Source organism: Aquarana catesbeiana, linkage group LG04, assembly GCF_042186555.1.
Source record: "Aquarana catesbeiana isolate 2022-GZ linkage group LG04, ASM4218655v1, whole genome shotgun sequence".
Taxonomy (NCBI): Eukaryota; Metazoa; Chordata; class Amphibia; order Anura; family Ranidae; genus Aquarana; species Aquarana catesbeiana.
This window is the reverse complement of record NC_133327.1, coordinates 173,175,273-173,203,263: the sequence shown is the minus strand read 5'-3', so window position 1 is coordinate 173,203,263 and position 27,991 is coordinate 173,175,273. Positions and strand designations below refer to the sequence as shown.

Here is a 27,991-nt window from a genome sequence, read left to right as displayed (position 1 = left end):
GGAAAGCCTAGCCAGCCAAAGTGAAACAAAAACCAGAAAAATAATGTTGCGTGTCAGAATGACTAAGGGAATACCCCAGATGGGTTCAAAAGGAGATTTCTGCAATAAAGAAAAAAACAAGCGGAGATCACATGTAATCAACATATAACACATATCTTAACTGGGGGGGAACAATACATGCATGACTCTGTGCAAAGGCAACCACCAAGGAATGTGAAGCAATTGGTCTCTAAAAAAGGTCCACCAAGGCCGAAATCAGACCCTTTATCGCACTCAAGGCCAATCCCCAATCAAATCCAGACTGGAGAAATGGTAGGCTGCAGCACACAACATAAATACAAGATTAACCCGAGTCTTACAGCAGGCAAAATAAGGCTTTCCAAGTCTTGTGGTGAATCTTAATGGAGGTCGTCTTTCTAGCCAATAGGAGTCATTGAATCAGACAAAAAAAAAAAAAAAAAAATTGTATATAGGGCGCTCTGGACAAGTTAACTCTGAAGAATGGTGAAATCCAAATGAAAGTTAATGATGGGCAGGAAAGGCAGCCCGGGATGTACTTCAGCAGCACCCAATAGGAGAGAAGCAAACTGGTAGAAATAGAAGAACAAAAGAAGGCACTTTTAAGTGCAGACGATCAGGGTTTAATACATCAAAAACGGTTAAAAACACAGGAATCAACTGATAAAGAAGCACATCATTTCCAATACAAGACATCCAACAGGAGGGGGGTCTTCTTGGCACGACAAGATCAGAGATCTTGGGAAACAGGATTGCGTGCCAAGAACTACTCCCTGCTGGATGTCTTGCATTGGAAATTGATGATCTTATTCCATTCCATTCTTGTTGTATCTACTTAGAAGTGCCTTCTTTTGTTATGTGAACGAATCAGACTCCCGTCTCATAGGACCCTGGCTTCAACAGCCATGTCGTTAAGCCCACAACTGTAAAGGATGGAGGATCAGACCCTGTGACATGAGTTCAAGTTGATTACAAGGGTCCATGGTTTGTCCTTTGACAATGTCAGAGTCCCAAGTTCTCCTGGGACACACTGGTGTGGATCAGAATCACCAGAATGCCTGTCACCAAATGCTGCAAAGCAAACAAGGTAGAAACTGCAACAGCGGGAAGGCATAAATGAGTGAGAACTGGTCCCATGGCATCTACAGAGCATTCCACCACAAATGTTAGAGTATCCCTGATCCTGAGTCTGTCCAGCCTCACATTGAACCCCAACACCAGAAGATCCACATCTGGGGTTCCCCACTGTTGGCAGAGGTCTTTAACACCTCTGGTGAAGAGCCCACTCCCCCAGAGTCAGTAGGTGATAGAAACTTCTGGTGCCTCCCTGATGCTTTCTGTAGGCCACCACAGTGGCGTTGTCAGACTGAACCCTTACATGCAAGTCCTTCAGCTGCACCAACCAATGCAGCAAGGCGAATTGCTCTTAATTCCAGAATGTTGATGGGCAGTGGAGACCAAGTCACCTGGACTGAGATTGTCCAGAACTCCACACCAGCCCACGAACCTGGCATCCCTTGCCAGGACACACCAGGACAGAGGGTGGAACAATTTTTCCCATCTTCAGTATACATGAAGATACACACCAGCCCAGAGACAATCTGATGCTGGGGTGCAGTTGCATCAGGAAATCCAACTGTGTCCGCCTATGCCACGTCGTTAGACAGTACCGTTGGAGTAGTCTGGAATGAAAGTGAGCGAAAGGAACTGCCTCAAAAGAGGCTACCATTTTTCCTAAAGCACTCATGCAAAGCCAAATTGAGGGATTTGTCAGTTAAAGCAACTCCACCTCAGAGGGGGGGGGGGGGGGAAATCACACTCAATCGGCGATTGGGCAATGTCCAGTATCAGACCTAAATATTCAATTCACATTGAGCCCCACAGAGCAGATTGCTCCTGAACAAGTCATCCTGTTAACCTATGAAAGGAACACCCAAAGTACATGGACCAGGGCTAGCACCCTTGGTGAATACTTTGGGAGCAGTGGACAGACCAAACAGCAGGGCCACAAACAGAAAATGGCGGTCATCCACAGCAAACCACAGGAATCTTTAGTGAGCCTAGGCGATTGCCATGCATTTGAAATTTTTAGCCAAATGCCACCTGTAGGACATCATGTGACATCCTTGAGTTTCATTGGCTGTATCAGGATGATGCCTGCAGCTATCAAAATTTTCAGTCACTCGATCTCTTCTACAGGCAGCGAAAGAGTGGTCTTACCTTCTGTCTTTCCATTCTTCAACATATGGACTAATCCCGAGTTTTCCATCTCCACAATGGTCTTCATGTGTTTGGAAATTAGCTCTCTCTCCACAACCTTCACAATTGGCTCCTCTGTGGATTTGTCTAGACAGTGCATGACTCGTTCTATCTCTTCATTTATTCTAGCCTCTACTTTCTTTATATACACTGAGGCACTGTTTTCAGCTAGAAACTTTTGGCTTTCCATCTGTGGAAAAAGCAGGTATAAGATATTAAAAAGTGCAGCATCAGGACACATAAGGGACCATTTACAAAAAATGTGTATTATAAAGTCACAAACATTCCTGCAGGCTACACAAATTTTCCCTGAAGTGTCTTTAATAGCCTACAGTGCGTTAAAATTATTCATACCACTTAAAGTGTTCTACATTTTGTCATGTTACAACCAAAAACGTAAATGTATTTTACTGGTATTTTATGTGATAGACCAACACAAAGTGGCACATAATTGTGAAGTGAAAGGAAAATGATAAATGGTTTTTAAATTTGTTTTACAAACAAATATGTGAAAAGTGTGGCGTGCATTTTTATTCAGCTCCCCAAGTCAATACCTTGTAGAACCATCTTTTGCTGCAATTACAACTGCAAGTCTTTTTGGGCATGTCTCTACCAACTTTGCATATCTAGAGAGAGTGAAATGTTTCCCATTCCTCTTTGCAAAATAGCTCAAGCTCTGTCAGATTGGATAGAGAGTGTCTGTGAACAGCAATTTTCAAGTCTTGCCACAGATTCTCAATTGGATTTAGCTCTGGACTTTGACTGGGCCATTCTAACACATGAACATGCTTTGATTTAACCATTCCATTGTAGCTCTGTCTGTATGTTTAGGGTCGTTGTCCTGTTGGAAGCTGAACCTCCGCCCCAGTCTCAAATCTTTTGCAAACCCTTTCTTCTAAGATTGCCCTGTATTTTTCTCCATCCATCCTCCCATGCTTTAAAGCCAAAAAGTTGAAATTTTAGTCTCATCTGACCACAGCATCTTCTTCCACACGTTTGCCATGTCCCCCACATGGCTTCTCGCAAACTCCAGATTTGTGGAGTGCACGACTAATAGTTGTCCTTTGGACAGATTCTCTGACCTGAGCTTTGGATCAATGCAGCTCCTCCAGAGTTATCATGGGCCTCTTGGCTGCTTCTCTGATTAATGCTCTCCTTGACCTGGTTTGTCAGTTTAGGTGGACAGACATGTCTTGGTAGGTTTGCAATGGTGCCATACTCTATTTTCTGATGATGGATTGAACAGTGCTCCGTGAGATGTTCAAAGCATGGGATTTTTTTTTTTTATAGCCTAACCCTCCTTTAAACTTCTCCACAACTTTATCCCTGACCTGTCTGGTGTGTTACTTGGCCTTCATGATGCTGTTTGTTCACTAAGGTTCTCCAACAAACCTCTGAGGGCTTCACAGAACAGCTGTATTTATACAGAGATTAAATTACACACAGGTGGACTCTATTTACTAATTAGGTGACTTCTGAAGGCAATTGGTTCCACTAGACTTTAGCTAGGGGTTTCAGAGTTAAGGGGGCTGAATACAAATGCATATCGCTTTTCAGATATTTATATGTAAACAAATTTGAAAACCATTTATCATTTTCTTTCCACTTCACAATTAAGTACCAATTTGTGTTGGTCTATCACATAAATTTCCAATAAAATACATTTACGTTTTTGGTTGCAACATGACAAAATGTGGAAAATGTCAGGAGGTATGAAAACTTTTTCAAGGCGCTTTAAATTCCTATGATCATTACCTCTAATGGAAAAAATCCTCTATATTTTCTCATTGAAGCATTTTCTAAAACTATACTGCATTTTGGCCACTAGATGGAGCTGATGCAAGTGAAAAACATGCAAAAAAAAAAAAAAAAAAAAAAAAAAAGGAGGTGAGTGGAATGTGCTTGTGAGGAGCGTTTTTAGGCAGCAAAAATTACCTAGAAAGGTTAGGGGGGTAAAAAAAGAAACAAAACAAAAAAAAAAAAAACACACCACACAAGGATCTTATCAAAGTCTCATAGGAATTGCTATTTATTGCTGATGTGACTTCTGTGAGTAATGTTGCATCAAAGTCACATCAAGTCCTACAACATTTTCACTTTGAAAATTACATTGCATTAGTGTGAACCAAGCCTTAAGGCCGGTAAACACGATCCGAAAATCATCTGAAAAATACAGCTTTTTCGAATTTTGAACAAAAATTCGAAAATTCATCCTGAGCCCAGATTCACACTGAGCTGCGGGAATGAAGCCATGCGAGTTCAGCTGAACTCGCACAATTTCATTCCTGCCTGTCAGTCCCGATTTCTGCCACGATTTCAGAGACACCTGTGCAGGTTTCTGCACAGATGTCAATGTAAATTGCAGCCCGAAATCGACACCAATGAGTTTAGACAGATTAAAGAACAAAATCCGTTACCTTTTTTACAATTTGACTTTAAGAGAAAGTACACTGCAAAATCAAACTACTCACATGGTCAAGCAAAGCAGACTTCTGTATAGGTGTACATGGCTCATTACTTACAAGCAACCATGTCAAATTGAAAATATTAGTCCCATCTATTGAACAGATCTAGATGAAGGTGTTAACTTATGATCTGCAATAAGCACTTCCTGAAGGCATTACCAATACTGATATACTAAGTGCTATTCAAAGTATAAGGGCCTTTTCACACTGATCAGTTTTTCAGAAAAAATAAAAAGCTGAAGAATTAATCCTTCTATGTAAGGCCCCACACTGGTCAGTTGAGCTTTTTAAAGTCTTGCTTGCTGCATTTTTGGTGCACTTTTAAAACTGCACCAAAAACAGTTCCCCATTGAAAGGAATAGAAAACGTGTCAAACACACATCAAACAGGCATTACAACTGCATTTTTGAGTTGCATGTTTCACAGGTGCATGCTTGGGAGTCAGTCAACTAGAAAATGCATCAAAAACGCATGTGTTTTTGATGCATTTTTTTTTCAAAGGAGCAGAGTGAAAACAGCCTAAATAATTTAAAAGGCAAAAAATCTGTCAGGTTCTTATTGCGGTCTTTACTCCTGAAAGCAAATCTCTCTATTTGCTCCGATTTCAGAGGCAGTGAAAACTGAAATAAATGTCCCAAATGTTGGGTTGTCACCAGAACTAGTTCTGGTAACTAGGGATTATCTCACTTTGGAGGGATTTGCTCACTTCCGCCAAAAAGAGTCAGTCCAACAGAAGCCGGCCGTTTAGTCAGCTTCTATCCAAGGGGCATGACTGAAGATCAGCGCTCTCTGCCAATGCCTGAGAACGCTGACCGAAGTGTTCTGGTGGGTGGGTGGGGGGGGCATCCCCCTGTCCAGACACAATAGCACAGCAGGGGAGATTGCTGTACCCATGTCAGTTAGTACAGCAGCTTCACCTGAGCTGTCAGGTTTTTGTTTTTTTTTTTTCCCTCTTCAGTCTGCTGGGTTGAACGAAAAAAAAAAAATTGCTAGTGTGTACGAGGCGTTAGAACTCCTTGTATATCATGTGTTATATTCAAAGCATGCCTCTGGTGATAAGCTGATAGTGTGCATCGTTAACTCTCAACTGAAATTTCACGTGGATGGTGTCATAGCCAATTGCATGTGCAGCACTGTGGCAACTGTCCATCAAAACAGAGGCACCTTTCTTGGCTGTAAAGGAGAAGAGGGTTTAGCTCCACTTTAAGATCATAAGCTTGGATGATCTGTCTGAAACACTAAGAAATAAGTGCATCAGGCTTTATAATAGTAGCAATGAGAGATATGTACAGAGAGACTGCTAACCGAGGTCTTTTCTTACCAATATACCATAATAACTTAAAGCAGAGTTCCACCCAATACTGGAACCTCTGCTTATTTGTCTCCTCTCCCCCTCAGGTGCCACAATTGGCACCTTTCGGGGGGACAGGATACCTGTCCCCACTTCCGGGAGTCCGCGCCGCGGCCCATGACATAACCTCAGGGCTCCCTCCTCCTTCCCCTGTCGCCGGGCCAGTAGGAGAGAGGAGCGGGGCCTCGCACATGCAAAGTAGGGTTCCCAGCGTGAAGCTGTAAGGCTACACTGCCGGGGGTTTCCCCTACCCACAATGGCGGCAGCAGCACCCAAAAGCTGATGGAAACATCAGCTGCAGTGCCAACATCGCTGGGTTCCAGGACAGGTAAGCATCCTATTATTAAAAGCCAGCAGCTGCAGTATGTGTAGCTGCTGGCCTTTAATTTGCTTTTTTGGGCAGACCTCTGCTTTAGGCTCGATTCACACAGGGGCAACACGACTTCAGCGCGACTTTGTACCGCGGCTTCAACGCGACTTTAGCAAATTACAACACGACTTGAAGTCGCCTCCATGACAGGCGACTTCGGCTGTGGCCAATCACAGGGCAATCAGCTCTCTGGGAGGGAGGGGTTTTCCCTGCAAAAGTCGCTTGACTTTGAGAGAGAGATCCGACTTGGAGGCGACTTCCATTGATTTCTATGGTACAGGTCGCCTACCAAGTCGGATCAAAGTAGTACAGGGAGTACGCTCTGAAGTCGGAGCGACTTCAGTAGTGTCTATTAAGACGCTCCCATTCACTCCCATTGAATCTATTTCTGGGGCGACTTGGGGCGACTTGAGGGCGTACAAGTCGGATCCCAAGTCGTCCTAGTGTGAACCGACCCTACAGGTAACCATTTGCCTCTTTTGTTACACTATATGTAGAGCAGCAGTGTGCTTTTATCTATTCAGAGGACAAGTGGAACCCACTGTGAGAAACTATCCATCTGTGGACACACGTCACATAGGAAGTATCATTCAGTTCACTCTCCAGGGAACCCTATTGAATCCTATTTTCTGTTAATATGAGTTATATAGTGTAGTATTTATGCAAATGTAGATTTATAAAATTATATAAAATTTTTATACGTACCTTCAAAGTCCACTATTCCAATTTCCATATCTCCCGAGAGATATGTACAGAACAAACATCCAGACAATTAAAAAGGAGGAGGAGATCTATTGCACTGGAGCAACAGGGATGAAAAAAAAATGTCTTGGTTGTGATAGAAGGCCAAACCCACCTAAGAAAAGAGGCACCTCCTTGTTCCTGTGTAAGACCATTTTTTTTTTTGTGAGGGCTTTCACACTGGAGCGATGCGCTGGCAGGACGGTAAAAAAAGTCCTGCCAGCAGCATCTTCGGAGCGGTGTGTATACCGCTCCTGCCCATTGAAAGCAATGGGACGGCGCGGCTATACCGCCGGCAAAGCGCCTCTGCAGAGGCGCTTTGCGGTGGTATTTAACCCTTTCTCAGCCGCTAGTGGGGGGTGAAACCGCCCCGCTAGTGGCCGCATACCGACGGTAAAACGCCGCTAATAATAGCGGCGTTTTACCGCCGACGCCGCCCCAGTGTTAAAGGGCTCTAAAAAAAATGTCTGATTTCTGCAGCGGAGGAGCGGAGGGGTGGATGGGAGGCAACGTGGCTTGGAGGGTGAAGTTCAGCTTTAAAATGATCAACTTTTACGAAAAACATTTACCCTAAAAAAGGAAAAAAACTGTTTGCTGTAACAGAACATAAAGTATTGGCTTGAGTGCAGCTTTAATTTGTTACTGTATGTAAACCTGCTAGCACAACATACACACACAATGCTGCTGTTCAAATCTGGCCCTGTGCTCATTCAACCAGAGTGTCTGGCCAGTTTACCAGTGAGGGAAAAAAAAAAAAAAAAACAGAATGCAGCCACCACATCTAATGACTGGTAAGCTGCAATATATTACATTTTTTGTTTTGGGTTTAATGCTGCTTTAAAGCCAGCGACTGAGAAGCAGGATGGAACAGTGTCTTGTGACAGGTGGTTTGGCCTGTTGAGAAAAGGTTAAAGCTCATCCACAAAGAGTCTATAGCTGTATATCAAGCTTTCCTGGCCAAATTTTGGGCAATTAGAACCGGCAGGATTCAGACCTCTATCTTGAAAAGTAGTTGAGGAAGGACCCCCACGTCAGGAGATGCATACACCAGTCTAAAAACGTTGACCAAGGAATTACTAGGGCATCCACTGTGAGTGCCAGTTTCTGTTTTTTTGTTGAATCTGTAGAAAACAATGTCCACATCTAGTGATGCCCATTTCTGAAAGAGGATCAAGAAGATCTCCAGATAGATGGACCACCAACCCAGAGTCCATGTGTTGGCAACTAAGGCAATTGGCTTGCCAATTTTCCACTCTTGGCATGTAGTTAGAGAGTTGGAATGTGGTTTACTGCCCAGGAAAGAATCAGGCGTGTTTCCTTCAGGGCCACCCAGTTTCTGGAACCCCTTGATGGTTTGTGAGCGCCACAGGAGAAGGGTCAAGTGAAGGAGTGTTATCCTTATATCTCACAGTTTAAGAATGTTGATGTGGAGCATCGACTCCTGTGGGAACCAGGCTCCAAGTACAGTCAGAATTATAGATCCCGTCCCAGCCCATCATGCTTGCTTCTGTCCTTACTACCTTCCAAGGAGACGAAGGCATGATTTCCTCAATTCCAGGGCCAAGTAGGAAATCCACCAAGCTAGGGGGTTTTTTTTCCAGGATGGACAGCAGTAGTGGGCAATCCAGAGAAAGGATCAGTTTTTGTGCCACATTGTGAGAATGTTGATCTGCAAGGGTCTTACGTGAAGCTGAGCAAAGGGGACTACCTTAAAAGAGGTTACCACAAGGCCCAGAACCCTCAGGCAGAAATGAGTCATGGAATGTCTGGTTGACCCGAGTCAGGCAACTGGACTTCAGAGAAGCAACCTTTTTCTGGGGAAGGAAAATTGCCTGGACCCCAAATATTTCAGATGATGGAAAAGCTTGAGGGCAGACTTATTCAAGTTGATCAGCCATCCAAACATTTTAAAAGGAACTGCATTGTCCTTTGCCTGCTGCAAAACAGGACCAAAGCTGAGGAAACTTTCAACTGAAGGTCATCCAGGTACTCCGTGACATGGGTGCCCCGAGACCTTCCAGAGCCAGGACTTTTGTAAAAACTCTTGATGTTGGTGTGCAGGGAAAAATGGGAGTGTGAAGATATGCATCTTGGATGACCACCGATGGCAGAAATTCCCCTATGCATTAGGAGATTTTATTTCATAAATTTATTTTCCATGGGAAAAAGGAAAAAATACCTTTTAATGGTTTTCAACAATCCTCATGTAAAGAAAAAGCAATTTGTACATGCAAGAGATAAGTAATTCTGGACCTCATAGCTATTTTGTACCCATGGCAGCTTCTTTAGGCTGAAGAGATTCTGATGCTGCTAGGCAAAGGCTTGTACACACCATATCAATAAGTGAGCTCACAGATGAAAGCATATGACGCAAAGCCTTTACTTGTGTCTTATAACATGCAGGAGGTAAAAAATTCCTCTGCAGGATCCTTTTCTTCGCCCACCTCTCCTTACTCAATATCCTCTTCAAAGAATTGGGATGTTCAGGATCATACTCCTGGTGGAGACGAAGAAAAGTGCTTTGGTGACCTGGAGACCAAAGGCTTTGGAAGGGCAGAGAGTTTAACCAAATAACTCAGACACAGTTGCAATGAAATCTGCCTTAGTCAGATTGGCAGACTGTTGTGGGACCTAGAATTAGAGGAAGGGAGCAGTGTCAATATTTGTCAATGCTCAGGTGCAGGGAACTGCTATTACCCTGAGCATTCCCGCTGCTTTCTCTCAGTGCAGTTTGTGGTGTCATTAGATGCAATTAGGCTTTTTTTTTTACTAGCTTCTCTGAGCCTTGTCTCTATCATTGCTTAGTGAAGGAATCCCCTATGAGGTAATCACAAAATAGATGCAGACAGATGGCATTTGCATGTTTGGAAAAGGGGGTGCTATAACCCAGGTGCTGACTGGGTTATACAGGTCCCATCACCCAAAGATACTAGCAAAGACCGGAATTTTAAAAGTATGCTCGAGGGGCAGCCCTGGCAAGTTTTTCTGCTAATGTCCAATCACCTGAAGGTAGCCTGCATATAACCCATGGTCTATGAAAATAAGTCCTGTGTCTTGTACCGTATGGCTAAAGTGGTTTTAAAGCCTCATTTGTTTCCGTAAAATAAAATTTAAAAATATATGTTATAGTGCATATATGATATTGCACATATCGGTTCCTTCTTTCCGCTTCTGGAGTCCCCCACTGGTGCAGGTCTGCTCCTCCTCTTATGCACGTGCCCCCATAGAAAGCCATTTTCCAAGGAGGAACATGTGGAAGTGCTGCTCGACCTTGTCCCCTGCTCCTTCCTCACAGGATTTGATCGACAGCAGCAGGAGCCAATGGCTCCCACTGCTACCTGAGTATCCCCTGCAAGGCCAGGAGGTGAAGGGAGTAGACCTGGGGAGGAGAGGCTGCCAGGAATGGTCTAGCAGCATGGAGGAGCCTGCAGGAGTGGAGGATCAGATAAATAAAACTGCTTTATCAAATGCCCGAGTCAGAAATGAACACTTAACGTTTGCAGTTCAGGTACAGCCCAACTGCAAAAGAGGATTTTTTAGGTTTTCTAAAGTACAGCTTTAAAAACAGGAAAAATGGCTACCAAAAACAGTTAAAGCGTAACTAAAAGGGATTTTTTATTAAGTTTTGGATAAAAAAAACCCTCCCTTACTCTATCCGAGATTAACCACTTCAGCCACAGACCATTTGGCTGCCCAAAGACCAAAGCGTTTTTTTGCGATTTGGCACTGTGTCACTTTAACTGACAATAGCGCGGTCGTGCGACACTGCACCCAAGCAAAATTGACATCCTTTTTTCCCCACAAATAGAGCTTTCTTTTGGTGGTAAACGCCTCTGCGATTTTTATTTTTTGTGCTATAAACAAAAAAAAAAAAAAAAAGCGTCAATTTTGAAAAAACGCAGCATTTTTTACTTTTTGCTATAATAAATATCCCCCAAAAATATATAAAAACAACTATTTTTTTCCTCAGTTTAGGCCGATATGTATTCTACATATTTTTGGTAAAAAAAATTTTTTAAAACGCAATAGGCGTATATTGATTGGTTTGCGTAAAATGTAAAGCTTCTACAAAATAGGGGATAGTCTTACAGCATTTTTATTTTTAATTTTTTTTTTTTTTTTTTTTATTAGTAATGGCGGTGATCTGCGATTTTTATCGGGACTGCGACATTACGGTGGACACATCGGACATTTTTGACACATTTTGGGACCATTGTCATTTATGCAGTGATCAGCGCGATTAAAAATGCATTGATTACTGTGTAAATGACACTGGCAGTGAAGGGGTTAACCACTAGGGGGGCAGTGAAGGGGTTAAGTGTGTCCTAGGGAGTGATTCTAACTGTGAGGGGGCTGGGCTTGAACACACAGAACAGTGATCACTGCTCTCAATCACAGAGAGCAGTAGATACCTGTCCTGTCACTAAGCAGAACGGGGAATGCTTTGTTTACATAAGAATCTCCCCGTTCTTCCTCTCCGTGACACGATCGCGGGCACCCGGTGGACAGAGTCCATGCGCCTCCGGCGGGGCGCACGCACTCGCGACACTGCTTTTTAAAGGGGACGTACCTGTACGCCCTTTTGCCTGCCAATGCTATTCTGCCGTCGTACATCGGCGTGCGCTGGCCGGCAAGCGGTTAAAAAAAAAAATTGCCTTTAGTTAAACTTTTAACTTTTCTCAAAATAGGAAATACAGAATCCTCCTAAGACACTAGCCAAGGAAAAAAAACATGAGAGGAGGGGGGGGGGGGGGGGTCACATATTTTTTAATAAGGTTTATTACCTTTCAAAGATATGCTATTGCTAAAACTGTAAATGATCTAGAAGCCAGGACTTTGCCTATTGTACATACAGTGCCTTGCAAAAGTATTCACCCCCCTTGGCTTTTGACCTATTTTGTTACATTACAGCCTTTCGTTCAATTTTTTTTTTTAAATCTGAATCATATGTGATGGATCAGAACACAGTAGTCTAAGTTGGTGAAGTAAAATTAGAAAAATATATACATAAAACTATTTTTCAGAAATAAAAAAACTGATAATTGGCATGTGCGTATGTACTCACCCCCTTTGTTATGAAGCTCACAAAAAGCTCTGGCGCAACCAATTGCCTACAGAAGTCACATAATTAGTGAAATCATGTCCACCTGTGTGCAATCTTAGTATCACATGATCTGTCATTACATATACACACACCTTTTTGAAAGGCCCCAGAGGCTGCAACACCTAAGCAAGAGGCACCACTATCCAAACACTGCCATGAAGACCAAGGAACTCTCCAAACAAGTAAGGGACAATGTTGTTAGGGTTAGGTTATAAAAAAAATATCCAAATTTTTGATGATCCCTAGGAGCACCATCAAATCTATCATAACCAAATGTAAAAAACATGGCACAACAGCAAACCTGCCAAGAGATGGCCACACACCAAAACTCAAGGACCGGGCAAGGAGGTCATTAATCAGCGGGCAGCACAGAGACCTAAGGAAACCCTGGAGGAGTTGCAGAGTTCCACAGCAGAGACTATAGTATCTGTACATAGGACGACAGGAAGCCGTACGCTCCATAGAGTTGGGCTTTATGGCAGAGTGGTCAGAAAAAAGCCATTACTTAAAGCAAAAAACAAAATGGCACATTTTGAGTTTGCAAAAAGGCATGTGGGATACTCCCTAAAATGTATGGAGGAAAGTGCTCTGGTCTGATGAGACTAAAATTTTACTTTTTGGCCATCAAAGAAAATGCTATGTCTGGCACAAACCCAACACATCACCCAAAGAACACCATCCCCACACTGAAACATGGTGGTGGCAGCATCATGCTGTGGGGATGTTTTTCAGCAGTCGGAAAGTTGAGTTGAGTGAAAAATGGATGGTGCTAAATACAGGGATATTCTTTAGCAAAACCTGTACCACTCTGTGTGTGATTTGAGGCTAGGACGGAGGTTCACCTGCCAGCAGGACAATGTCCCCAAACACACACTTGAGTGGTTTAAGGGGAAACATGTGTTGAAATGGCCTAGTCAAAGCCCAGACCTCAATCCAATAGAAAATCTGTGGTTAGACTTAAAAAGATTGTTGTTCACAAGCGCAAACCATCCAACTTGAAGGAGCTGGAGCAGTTTTGCAAGGAATAAAATAAAGTATAATGACTGCGCTTAGGACAAAGTATAGGTATGCAGCCCCCCTAAGGAAACATCCCGGAGGTGCTTCAAAAATGAATATGTATATAGATGGGGTAATGGCGCTCCCTAAGGCTTATTTAGGCGGGTGAAAGGTAGAAAGTGACTATAGTAGTAAAGACCAGTAATCTGGCTCCAGGCCGGGTTGCCCCACTGGAGTAAAAAAGATACCTGACAGCGGTAAGAGAGCAACACTCCCTATAGGGGATGTACAGCAAAGGTGAGTATGCAAATTAAATAAAGATATAAAGTGATGAAAAATCATACAATCATGTTATAATAATAAAAAAACTTTTTTTAAAAGGAAAAGTTATTAATACCGCCTCTTCACCATATGTAATAGTATTGGTAGGCAAAACTACCCTGATTAAACATACATTACATGTGAGTGAGACCATACATAATGCCCTGCACAGTACAACTTCTCACACACTTGCACCCACCTCAGTGGTATATAATATTACACCTGTGACAAGATATAAGTGATGGTGACCTCTAAGTAACCAAAATTAACAGTAAGCATATAAGTGACCATATATGTGTCAATGAGCAAAAATCTTTAAACCTTGAGTTAGTTTTAACTCTTAATCTATTTTGTAAATTAATTATTTATAACAGTACATGATTAGTAGGCAGTCCATATTTGTGAAGAATTCTTCAACATAGTGAAAAGTAAAAAATCAACTCTAAAACATGACTTGAGTGCATTCAACGTCCTGGTGACTTGGTGCTCCCCTCAAGGATCCCCACTCACCAGATCCATTCACCCCAAAGGGGTAATTCGCATACAGATGTGGCCTCTACGATCTCCCTGCCAGCGTAATGGATGGGTTTCCCGGGGTGGTCCTGAGCATACACAGGAGAATGGAGCTTTGTTACTCATATGGAAAGAAGGAATGGTGGACTCCCATAGTGTAGTAGTTAAAAGTTGTATTTATTCCAACAAAGTTCTTCAAATAAAAATCTTCAAATAAAAATACTACAGACCAGCGCAGCTGGCTGTAGTACTACAGCAGCAAACAGTATAATTGGATATACACACATCAAGGGCAGAGGCTAATGGTCTTGATGTGACTACCGCAAACCGCTCAAGTGGGTAAAAATAGGCAAACAGCCCGTACAGCAAGGTGGAAGTAAACCGAGCGTTTGCGCTCCACCTGCTTTCCACCGGCCTGGTTTGCGGAAATGACGTAGCGTGCGTGGCGCCGTCGTACGCGTTTCGTCATGGACGTCCTCAGCAACGGTACCCGCACGCCACGCACCACGTCATTTCATAGGGAAGCAGCCATGTCGGTGACGCCCCTCATAAACAAAGGCACCTATCGTATTTAAGTATAGGAGGAGTCACATGCCTAATACACGCCTAACATTCATAGAAGTGTAAGCAATGAATGTTAAACTCTGATGGTTAAATTATATAGTTTAAATAGGTGTGCACCATCCGATATTGCGGCTGATTTCCTACAGAGAGATTACTAATGGGGCATACCATATCATTGAGAGAATTACAAGATAAAACATTATTAAATTAAGAGAATTATTTAATAGACCCATAATAGTAAGGTTTTCAATATTACCAGCATATCCGTAAATTCTGGGTGTGCAAGGCATAGATTCCAGCTCACAAAGGGAGCCCCCTATGGGCCATCCATGTCCATTACACTAGATATAAAATAGATCCGAATCCAAGGATATGACGGCTAAACCAATTTCCCAAGCATACAATATGGCCCATATTGGCATAAATCTCTATATGATATATGGGTCCATAATAGTGTGGAGGTAGGAAAGACAGTGGTAATGATAGTTAGCTAATATGTGGAGGAGGGCAGAAGGACTAGAGGTAGTGTGACAATAAGCTAACCGTGAAAATATATTATATTAAAGATGTCTGATATTAAAATATCTGATAGGAAGGAGGCCCCAGGAGTGTTGAGTTATTTGACCTATAGCTCACATTGAGGGTCAAAATATGTAGCAACTATGAGCAGGTGTGGAAATAGTATATGCGTCCAGATGCATTCCTATGTACACCAATAGTGAAGGCCCACTACCTTGCATATAAGGGCATAATATAAAATCACTACAGTCTAAATCCCAACTCAAATGTAAGTTCATGCCCGCTGCTAGGCCTCTTAGCTTGCCCGCACCCCCCAGAGGGATGCCTCTCACTAATGACGGCAGACCTATAATAACCCAAATGTTTGGTCAGACAGAAAGGGAGAAGGGGAAATCAATCCTACCCTTATCCCCCTTTAGGGGTTGGCTATGAAACAGTTTAAATCAATATCTAGGTTGAGGCCCCTCGGAGCAAGGGACCCCAACCTATATATCCAGCTAGTTTCATTTTGTGACACAAGTGTAGTTTTATTGCCACCTCGCCAATGATCCCTGACGCAATCAATCCCATAGAAAACTAATCCTGTGGGATCCCGGTTATGAACTGCATCGAAGTGGCGGGAGAGATGATGTTTAGGGAATCCTTTCCTGATATTTTTAATATGTTCCCGTATGCGCACATACAAGGGCCGGGTGGTCCTACCCACATACTGCAATTGGCATGGGCAGTCTTTGACATAGGTCACATGAGTGCTCTGGCAGGTGATCAGTTTCCTAATGCGGTATTCTTTATGGTCCATCCTGGATCGGAAGGTTTCCCTTTTGCGAGGTTGCTTTTTGCTGACCCTGCATGGTAAACATTTTTGGCATTTATAAAAGCCCCTCATCTCTGGAAATATTTGGGTCAACTTTGGAGGGTTGGCCAGTACTTAGTTAAGATATGTTCAAACTCTTTGCATTGGGTATTGAAACCTGTGACAAACACCAGGTCTGTGTTTTTCCCTTTTTTAGACTTTTTGAACAGGTTTTTCCGGTCCATATTTGCTATGTCATTCTTCATCTTATATAACATATTTAACTTGTATCCTTTCTCCTGGAATCGCTCAATCAGGATGTTCGCTTGTTGTAAGTAATCTTCTATGGTAGCACAATTTCGCCTCAATCTTATGAGTTGAACATAAGATTGAGGAGAACAAATGGTGGAGTCCCATGCAGACATATGATAAGATCCGGAAATAGCAATGGTCACTACCAGGACCAACCTGGGCACAGAACCCCCCAGACACCCAGATATAAAACATACCCATTGGGAATAGGTTTTCACCACTTAGGGACAATAGGCGGGTTCGATATGGGAGCAACCATGAAGAACCCCCCTATACTTACTATCGGAATGACTCAAGACCTCCTAGGGATTTTCCCAAGCGATGGGCCAGAGAAAGACCACCGGGGAGATGGAAGACTTGGCCTGCTTACAGGAATACTGGGTGGAGAGGAATGAATATGGACAGAAGAGAAAACTGAGGAGAACACAGGACCCCGGAAAGAGTATATCAGCCGTATGTGGAACGGAGATATCCCAGGGAAGATCAGGACAGAGAAATGAGACACGCACAAAAACCCGAAGAAAGTAGAAGACGACCAGAGGAAATAGAGGAGGGAAGAAGAAAACGAAGACGAGAACATTAGGAAAGGGTATTTTCAACCTCAGTGATGTTTTATTCAGAGGATGAAATGAAAATTCTGGACTTAGGACTTAAGTTTGCACCGGAGAAATCTCTAGACAAGTTTGAGACGTACATTGATTTAAAAAAATTTATGCGGAAACTGAACCTTAAGAAACATTTCTTTACGAATAAAGACACAAGAATTAGAAAGGAGCCACTGTATGTACATACTGGATTGAAAAACAATTCTATCTTCAACCCGACAACATCAGAGAACCAATGTATGGGAGCCTTCCAAAAAATGGTAGGGGACGACCTAAGGAAACTGGATAAGCGTAGGAATCATAAAACCAAACATGTCTGGAAAACCATAAAAGCCTTGGGAGGGAGAAAGAAAGGAAATGGTCATACGACCCGCAGATAAAGGGGGAGGATTGGTAATACTGAACAAGAGGGACTATGAGGAAGAGATGGAGAACCTGCTCCGGGTTGAGGACACCTACAAGAAACTTAATACGAATCCTAAGGGGAGCTATGAAAAGAAATTGAGAGGGTATGTCAAAAAAGGGAAGGATATAGGCATTCTCAACAATAAAGAAGCGGAATATCTGATCTCTAGTTCTACCAAAACCCCGGTCATCTACTACACACCCAAGTTACACAAGAGATTACATAAGCCACCCGGGAGACCTATTATTAGTGGTATCAACTCTGTTTTCTAGGTTAGGCGAATATTTAGATAAATTCTTGAAACCATTGGTAAAAATGGGAAAATCATACCTACGCGACAGTGCCCAACTTTTGGAAGAATTGCAACACATTAATGGGACAAAGGATTAGCTATTAGCCACCATTGATGTGAACTCTTTGTATATGAGTATCGTACAACAAGATGGGATTGCGGGGGTAGAAAAAGCTCTTCATGAGCTAACCCCTTTGAAACAAGAACAGATCGATTTCATACTTGGAGGCCTACAGCTAGCTATGTCATGTAACTACTTCTGGTACAATCAAGACTACTACGTCCAAACTAAAGGAGTAGCTATGGGCGCACGTTCCGCTCTGAGTGTAGCGAATCTCCTGATGAATATGTGGGAAGAAGAATACATCTATGCCAAAGGGATCCCCCAGTTTAAGATGTACCGCAGGTATATAGATGATCTAATCATTCTCTGGGAAGGAACAGCAGAGACCTTTGAAAACTTCCTACAGAATCTAAATACCAACAGGTACGGTTTAACCTTCACAGTAAAATGGGATAATCATAAGATCAAGTACCTTGACATCTTTAAAAGGGATGATAGCTTGCATACCAAAACCTTTTTTAAAGCTACGGACAGAAACTGGTATATCCCTATCACCAGCTGTCACCACCCTCGATGAAAAGGGAATATCCCTAAAGGCCAACTCATAAGATTGAGGAGAAATTGTGCTACCATAGAAGATTACTTGCAACAAGCGAACATCCTGATTGAGCGATTCCAGGAGAAAGGATACAAGTTAAATATGTTATATAAGATGAAGAATGACATAGCAAATATGGACCGGAAAAACCTGTTCAAAAAGTCTAAAAAAGGGAAAAACAACACAGACCTGGTGTTTGTCACAGGTTTCAATACCCAATACAAAGAGTTTGAACATATCTTAACCAAGTACTGACCAATCCTAAAAGAGGATAGAATCCTAGCAAATATATTACCTAATAAACCCAAGGTGGTATATAGAAGGGCTCCTACGCTTAGAGATTACTTAGTGCATAATGTCATCAACCCTCCAAAGTTGACCCAAATATTTCCAGAGATGAGGGGCTTTTATAAATGCCAAAAATGTTTAATATGCAGGGTCAGCAAAAAGCAACCTCGCAAAAGGGAAACCTTCCGATCCAGGATGGACCATAAAGAATACCGCATTAGGAAACTGATCACCTGCCAGAGCACTCATGTGACCTATGTCAAAGACTGCCCATGCCAATTGCAGTATGTGGGTAGGACCACCCGGCCCTTGTATGTGCGCATACGGGAACATATTAAAAATATCAGGAAAGGATTCCCTAAATATCTCTCCCGCCACTTCGATGCAGTTCATAACCGGGATCCCACAGGATTAGTTTTCTATGGGATTGATTGCGTCAGGGATCATTGACGAGGTGGCAATAAAACTACACTTGTGTCACAAAATGAAACTAGCTGTATATATAGGTTGGGGTCCCTTGCTCCGAGGGGCCTCAACCTAGATATTGATTTAAACTGTTTCATAGCCAACCCCTAAAGGGGGATAAGGGTAGGATTGATTTCCCCTTCTCCCTTTCTGTCTGACCAAACATTTGGGTTATTATAGGTCTGCCGTCATTAGTGAGAGGCATCCCTCTGGGGGGTGCGGGCAAGCTAAGAGGCCTAGCAGCAGGCATGAACTTACATTTGAGTTGGGATTTAGACTGTAGTGATTTTATATTATGCCCTTATATGCAAGGTAGTGGGCCTTCACTATTGATGTACATAGGAATGCATCTGGACGCATATACTATTTCCACACCTGCTCATAGTTGCTACATATTTTGACCCTCAATGCGAGCTATAGGTCAAATAACTCAACACTCCTGGGGCCTCCTTCCTATCAGATATTTTAATATCAGACATCTTTAATATAATATATTTTCACGGTTAGCTTATTGTCACACTACCTCTAGTCCTTCTGCCCTCCTCCACATATTAGCTAACTATCATTACCACTGTCTTTCCTACCTCCACACTATTATGGACCCATATATCATATAGAGATTTATGCCATTATGGGCCATATTGTATGCTTGGGAAATTGGTTTAGCCGTCATATCCTTGGATTCGGATCTATTTTATATCTAGTGTAATGGACATGGATGGCCCATAGGGGGCTCCCTTTGTGAGCTGGAATCTATGCCTTGCACACCAAGAATTTACGGATATGCTGGTAATATTGAAAACCTTACTATTATGGGTCTATTAAATAATTCTCTTAATTTAATAATGTTTTATCTTTTAATTCTCTCAATGATATGGTATGCCCCATTAGTGATCTTTCTGTAGGAAATCAGCCGCAATATCGGATGGTGCACACCTATTAAAACTATATAATTTAACCATCAGAGTTTAACATTCATTGCTTACACTTCAATGAATGTTAGGCGTGTATTAGGCATGTGACTCCTCCTATACTTAAATACGTTAGGTGCCTTTGTTTATGAGGGGCGTCACCGACATGGCTGCTTCCCTATGAAATGACGTGGTGCGTGGCGTGCGGGTACCGTTGCTGAGGACGTCCATGACGAAACGCGTACGACGGCGCCACGCACGCTACGTCATTTCCGCAAACCAGGCCGGTGGAAAGCAGGTGGAGCGCAAACGCTCGGTTTACTTCCACCTTGCGGTACGGGCTGTTTGGCTATTTTTACCCACTTGAGCGGTTTGCGGTAGTCACATCAAGACCATTAGCCTCTGCCCTTGATGTGTGTATATCCAATTATACGGTTTGCTGCTGTAGTACTACAGCCAGCTGCGCTGGTCTGTAGTATTTTTATTTGAAGATTTTTATTTGAAGAACTTTATGTTGGAATAAATACAACTTTTAACTACTACACTATGGGAGTCCACCATTCCTTCTTTCCATAATGAGTAACAAAGCTCCATTCTCCTGTGTATGCTGAGGACCACCCCGGGAAACCCATCCATTACGCTGGCAGGGAGATCGTAGAGTCCACATCTGTATGCGAATTACCCCTTTGGGGTGAATGGATCTGGTGAGTGGGGATCCTTGAGGGGGAGCACCAAGTCACCAGGACGTTGAATGCACTCAAGTCACGTTTTAGAGTTGATTTTTTACTTTTCACTATGTTGAAGAATTCTTCACAAATATGGACTGCCTACTAATCATGTACTGTTATAAATAATTAATTTACAAAATAGATTAAGAGTTAAAACTAACTCAAGGTTTAAAGATTTTTGCTCATTGACACATATATGGTCACTTATATGCTTACTGTTAATTTTGGTTACTTAGAGGTCACCATCACTTATATCTTGTCACAGGTGTAATATTATATACCACTGAGGTGGGTGCAAGTGTGTGAGAAGTTGTACTGTGCAGGGCATTATGTATGGTCTCACTCACATGTAATGTATGTTTAATCAGGGTAGTTTTGCCTACCAATACTATTACATACGGTGAAGAGGCGGTATTAATAACTTTTCCTTTTAAAAAAAGTTTTTTATTATTATAACATGATTGTATGATTTTTCATCACTTTATATCTTTATTTAATTTGCATACTCACCTTTGCTGTACATCCCCTATAGGGAGTGTTGCTATCTTACCGCTGTTAGGTATCTTTTTTACTCCAGTGGGGCAACCCGGCCTGGAGCCAGATTACTGGTCCTTACTACTATAGTCACTTTCTACCTTTCACCCGCCTAAATAAGCCTTAGGGAGCGCCATTACCCCATCTATATACATATTCAGTTTTGCAAGGAGGAAAGGGCAAAAATCCCAGTGGTAAGATGTGGCAAGCTCATAGAGACTTATCCATAGCGACTTGGAGCTGTGATAGCCGCAAAAGGTGGCTCTACAAAGTACTGACTTTAGGGGGATGAATAGTTATGTACATTGACTTTTTCTGTTATTTTTTCCTATTTGTTGTTTGCTTCACAATAAAAAAAATAAACAAACATCTTCAAAGTTGTGGGCATGTTCTGTAAATAAAATGATGCAAATCCTCAAACAATACATGGCAATTCCAGGTTGTGAGGCAACAAAACACGAAAAAGGCCAAGAGGGGTGAATACTATTGCAAGGCACTGTAGACATGATTGAACAAAATCTATAGGTTTGGTGGTATATTTTTTTTTATGCCAAACTGTCATTTCAGAAGTCACTTTTGCAGGAGGCTATGTGTTAGCATCTTCCTAATTGCATAAAGTGCCAGCTAACTAGGTTAACAGAATAAAAGAAAATCCAGACAATGTTTGACTTTGGATTAAAGTATAAATAAACTGAAGAAAAAAAAAAAAAAAAATCTCATCAGCCATCCCAGCTGTGTAACCTGAATTACTGGACACCATATTCCTATGTAATGGACATGAGTAAAGATGGAGGTTTTTGTTGTCCAAATCTAGAGGGCATCCTAGAGTGACAACATTGAACTCCATTGAACAGTACGGCAAGTAAGAGTTGTCACCTAAAACAGGAAAAGTGTTACTGACAGGATCACTAGAAAAAAAATAAGGCTTAATTCACAGAGGCACATAGACCCATGTCCCTGTACAGGGGGTTGTGTTTATGTGCCTGAGAAATGATAGACAATCCTGTAGCTGCATGTAGGCAGCAGCCTGTTAAAATTAACTACAGCCAGAGATACAGAAATGTGCAAATCTTCCCACAAACATCAGAGCAGTTGTAAATACTGACATGTACAGGAAGACCTTTACACAGCTATTGCCTATTTCAAGTTGTCATCCATTTTAACAGTCTGGTTGCACCTGTAATTTCTCAGGCACATAAAACACAACTCTCTGCACTGAGTTACAGGATTGGCCAGCCAATTTTTAAAAGCAGTTAGCAGTGCAGACACTGAATCATTCACCTGGAAGAACTCTGCAGACATCTCTAAAAATGGGGCTTCAAAATCTTCTTCGTAGACAGACCTTCCTTCCAGCCCAAGGATCATTAGCATCTGACAGGCATTTCTAATTGCACCTCTGCCAAGAAATAGAGTAAAGTGATTAGAAAACAGAAATTATCTTTACAAAATATTTAAAAAAAAAAAGAGATCCTATCACCAGACCATGAATTAAAACAAATATATATCTTCCCATATAAATGTACATTTAAAGTGGTATTAAACCAAATTCGTAATATATTGTAGCTTCCCAATCTTTAGATGTAGCAGGTTGGATACATTTTCTTTTAGCGTTTTCCCATGGTTTTCACCTGGTGAACTGGCCTGTAATACACCGCCTGCATTACAGTTGCCTCAATCTGGGTGAAGGAGCACAGGGGCAGTATTGTTAAAGTGGGAGTCCGGCGACCAATCTTTTTTTTTTTTTAGGTCATTGTGACACTGCTAACCCCAAAATAATACTCACAGTTTGGGTGTAATATTTCCACCTGTCTGTTTTCGTACTGAAGAATAACTTAAAAAATGTGATGCTGGCTGTTTCCATCTTGCTTGTGGGCATGTGAAGCCCACAAGCATTGATTTCCTGGATGTGGTGAATGCTGTTCATTCACAGCTTGTTCACGGGCATGATCATTGAACCAGCACTGAATCTTGGGAAGCCCGACACTAAGCTCCCAGGAGAAAGTGCGGTGCCGGGGAAAGGCAATAAACACGCCTACTCCCATGGGAGGAGAGACAGGAAGTGCCACTATAAAGTACAATATAAAAGGTAATAACAGCGATTAAAAAAAAAAAAAAAATTTGTGCGGCATTTGAACATCTATGCAATTAACTGAAGGGGGTAAGATTAAGTTAAAAATTTGAGTGGAACCCCGCTTTAATCTAGCAAGGAGGGGAGTTTTAAGGCCCGTACACATAATCGGACTTTTTGACAACAAACATGCAAATTAGCTGTTTTGGAGCAACATCCAACCGTGTGTATGCTCCATCGGACAAACTTTTTGTTTCCATTGGACTTTTGTTGGCTGTGCGAACGCACAAACTTTCCAGCAACAAAAGTCAGATGGAGCGAAGTCCGAACGTGTGTACACAAAACCATCGGACTTTTGTACAAACTACAGTATGCAGCCGCGAGAAGGTTTCCAGTGCGATCCCATCGCGCTGGTTCTCGGCAACAGGATACTGTACATCTCGCGCTGGCTGCAATAGGAAAAACACATTTTCCTACTGCGGCGGGCGCGAGAGGGAATTCCCCTCTGGGGAAATACCAGGCCCTTCGGTCTGGTATAGATTTTAAGGGGAACCCCCTACACCGAAAAAAATGGCGTGCCCCCCCATGTTGATGAGGACAAGGGCCTCTTCCTGACAACCCTGGCCGTTGGTTGTCGGGGTCTGTGGGCGAGGGGCTTATCGGAATCCGGGAGCCCCCTTTAATAAGGGGGCCCCCAGATCTCGGCCCCCCACCCTATGTGAATGAGTATGGGGTACATCGTACCCCTACCCATTCACCTATGGAAAAAGTGTCAATTAAAAAAAAAAGCAAACATTACACAGGTTTTTAAAGTAATGTATTAGGCAGCTCCAGGGTCTTCTTCCGACTTCGGGGGTCTCTCCGGCCTCTTCTCCCGGTGTCCGGTTCTTCTCCTCTCTCTCTGGCCTCTTCTCCCAGTGTCCGGTTCTTCTGCCGACTCCACTGCTATCTTCTGCTGCTCTTTTGCTAGCGGTGGCCCGGTCTTCTATGTTGTTTTTTTCCCTCTTCTTTTCTTCCGATGTTGACACGAGACTCTCTCCCACTGTAATGGTGTGTGAGCGCTCCGCAATGACTTATATAGGCGGTGACCCCGCCCCCTCATGACGTCACAGTCCAGGGGCATGCTGGGACGTCATAAGGGGGCGTGGCCATCGGATTCAGCAAAGCCATTGTTTAAAGAAAGCATAAGAAGTCCCATTTGCAGGAAGCCATGTGGTGGACACCGCAAACATGTGGAAGAAGGTGCTCTGGTCAAACGAGACCAAAATTGACTTTTTGGTCCAAAAGCATAAAACAATATGTGTGGCAGAAAACGAACACTGCACATCACCCTCACCATGAAACGTGGTAGCATCATGTTGTGGGGACGCTTTTCTTCAGCAGGGATAGGGAAGATGGATGGAGCCAAATACAGGGCAATCTTAGAAGAAAACCTGTTAGAGTCTGCAAAAGACTTGAGACTGGGGCGGAGATTCACCTTCCAGCAGGACAACAACCCTGCTACTCATCAGAAGAGGAGAGGGCTATTACGTGGGAGGATGAGGCTGTGCTAGAGAATATACTCTTGCTAGGGTTGTCACAATTTTCTAGCAATTCAAAGGCACATTGCAAGTGAACAGAAAATCATCTAGTGGAGAAAAACACCGCAAGGAAGTTTGACTTACCTGTACATTCCATATCCTGGAGTGCAGTATGGGACACATGATTGATATTCATATATCCTGGGTTATAAGGGCCTGCTACCTTCAGGGTATTGGAGACTAGCAAAGCTTTTTAAAATGCTCTCCTTGGGTGTACCCCACTTTTCCACCGACCACCAGTGTAAACGGTACTACAGCTTTCACCTTCGCGGTTTCTTTTCCCCCCATTATTTGTTTAATTTCATGATTGTTACTGAAATAATTTTTTTTCACAGGGAAGTGTAAAAAAGGCCAGGGAGGAGAAAACTAAACAAAAACAAATCTGCTCTGAGTGTCAAATATGCTGGTTAAACCAAGTTTAATTTTTTAATATTACATTTACAACTTACTGACCACGTAAAAGTGCCGTGAGCTAGAGATGTAATTCAGGCAGGGGTCCCTCAAGACATGGAAATTATTTCAAGGGTTCTGAATTAAAAAGGTTGAGAAAGGATTCAGCAAGCAGTGTATTTTTTTTTTTTTTTTTAGTGTTAAATGTTTTAGTCCAAAAAGATATTTATACAGCTAATTGTTTGGGGGGAGGCGATTGTAGATTAGGAAGTGCAGTTTAAGGGAGATGAATCCTTCAGAAGGTGGTTGTCTAGGTACTGTGTAACCTGGAGTTCTTGAGAGGGAATATGTATATGTAGTGGTGTAAGCGCCTTTGTGAATACTCTAGGTGCAGAAGAAAGTTTAAATAGCAGGGTGACAAATTGGATGGGTTTATCTTCTTTTGCAAAGTGCATAAGGCACCAAGGTGAGTAAAGATGCGCAAATGTGAATATGGAGATAGGAATGTCTACTGATGCCGAGTACTGCCCTCATCTCAAAGAAGCAATAACAGACCATGCAGATTCCAGGCGAAACGTATGAACAGAAAGGACGGGACAAAATACCCTCCTCTGCATGTTGGCATCATAAACAGGTTTGGTGTTCCTGAGCAGTCTGTAAATCTGATTGACCATTAGGAGATTTTGGTTGGTTTGAGAGAAGAAAAATTATGAGTGGGGTAGAGTTTAAAACTATTGCTGATTGAACCCATAGGTCCGGGACATATTTGACCCAGAGAGATGCAAAGAGACACCTCCACCAACTCTTAAAGCAGTAGTAAAGTCTGCTTTGTGATTTTTACCTACAGGTAAGCCTATAATAAGTAAACAATTAAAGTCCACAAAGAAGAACTCACAAATTGTTAGTGAAGCAGGATGTGTTAATATGGTCTCTGTAAGGAGTAATTTGAGAGGACAATGAAAGATAGTGCTCAGGTGAGGAGATGGCGGGAAGGCAACTAGGTTCACTCACACACAAGCCCTGTGGGCCACTGGGGAGGGGATTTGTGTAGTCATGGTAGGGAGCTGCGGGAGTGCCCATTTCAAATATGGCTCAGCAGGCACCCAGTACACAGGGGCAAAGCCCTTGTAGCGTCACATATGGCGACCCATCACATTTCGCTACCCGCTGGAGTGTGCATGCGCGGCACCGCCATATGCATTCTAACACTTTTGCGACACACTAAAACTGTCAGATAGTGTGACGGAACTGACGTTGAACTGCGATTGCGCAGTTATTATGTGGCTTCACCCCTAAGTCCAGGTTCAAGCCCCACCATCCAAGTGGACATAGAGTTAGAATATAATTATGCCGAGCGAAGCGAGCCTGTGAGGGGCCCTGGTGCAAAGTGCTGTCTTACAATGAATTATACAGTGTGCTGTTTTGTTGTAAAAGTCTTGAAAACGCATATGGCGGCGTCGCGCATGCGCACTCAAGCGGGTAGCGAAATGTGATGGGTCACCATATGTGACGCTACACCCCGCCTTTCTGCAGCTATGGCTTTTGAGAGGCCCTGCAGATCTCACACAAGCATTTGGAAATGGAGAGGCAGGATTCAGGGAACACATACTACTTTCACCAAACAGGTGTATCATGACCCTGGACCTGTAAAGCACTCTGAGGTGGCCGGCCCAGCTTCTTGGGTTCAGATATGATTGGCTATATCATTAGATAATTATATTTAAATAGACACACAAATTTTAGGCAGGTGTGAAAAATGCTGTCAATATTTGTTTCAAAAATAGAAGTGTTGATATTTTTTAAATCAATTAACAAAATTGAAAGTAAAGGAACAGAAGATAAATTCACATCTAATCAATATTTGGGATGACCATCCTTTTCTTCAAAATAGCATCAATTCTTCTAATTACACTTGCACACAGTTTGTGAAGGAAATCGGCAAGTAAGTTGTTTCAAACATCTTGGAGAACAAACCACAGATGATCTGTGGACATATGCCGCCTCAAATCCTTCCCTCTCCATCTAATCCCAAACCAGACTATGATGATGAGATCAGGGCTCTGTGGGGGCCAAACCATCATTTCCAGGACTCCTTGTTCTTTATGCTGAAGATAGTTCCTAATGACATTGGCTGTATGTCTGGAGTCATTGTCCTCGGCTGCAGAATAAATATGGGGCCAATCGCACGCCTCCCTGATGAGCCATGTGTAATGCTTAACGGATGAAACCCGTTGGCTGTTTTCTTTGCTATACTTTACTGTTTTCTATTAAAAAGGAAGTCCATTTATACCAATATATTGGAGTGCCGCCTTTCCTCGCATGTATTCAGCTTTGGAGGTGCATGGTAATCTCAGCCTGAGCACCTGGCCCAGAGTTTTGAAATCCAGTGGAGGTTGTAGAACTACTTCACCTGCTGGCCTCCCTGATGGTATGGCATTAAGGATAAACATCTGTGTTTGCCCCTTTCCCCAAATGGTTCACATTGGAAGGGAAGTATTGAGACTGTGGCATGTCAACAGGACCGTCCGCTGTCTATTGTAGCTTTGGGGCGGGGCATAAAACCACCACTCAACCTCGTATTTTTAGCTTTCCCCCAAGCACATGTCTAATTAAGAGCTTAAAATGTGAAGGCTGGCTTTTTTTTTCTTTTATTTATTTTTGAACAGTGATCCAGCCAGTTAACACACTTCCTGTCTTAGTGTGGCTCCAACAGAGGAAGAAGAAACTCATGGACAG

The 27,991-nt window shown here is 42.7% G+C and overlaps 1 protein-coding gene across 1 annotated transcript in view; it reads right to left on the bottom strand.

The window, feature by feature from the left end:
* CUL3 (cullin 3) overlaps positions 1 to 27,991 on the bottom strand; it is a 150,166-nt gene that overhangs the window by 22,661 nt on the left and 99,514 nt on the right. The window contains exons 5-6 of the mRNA XM_073625939.1: positions 22,499 to 22,613; positions 2,239 to 2,467 (exon numbers count right to left, since the gene is read on the bottom strand). Coding sequence (XP_073482040.1) covers positions 2,239 to 2,467; positions 22,499 to 22,613 — 344 coding nt within the window. The remainder of the gene's footprint in view (positions 1 to 2,238; positions 2,468 to 22,498; positions 22,614 to 27,991) is intronic.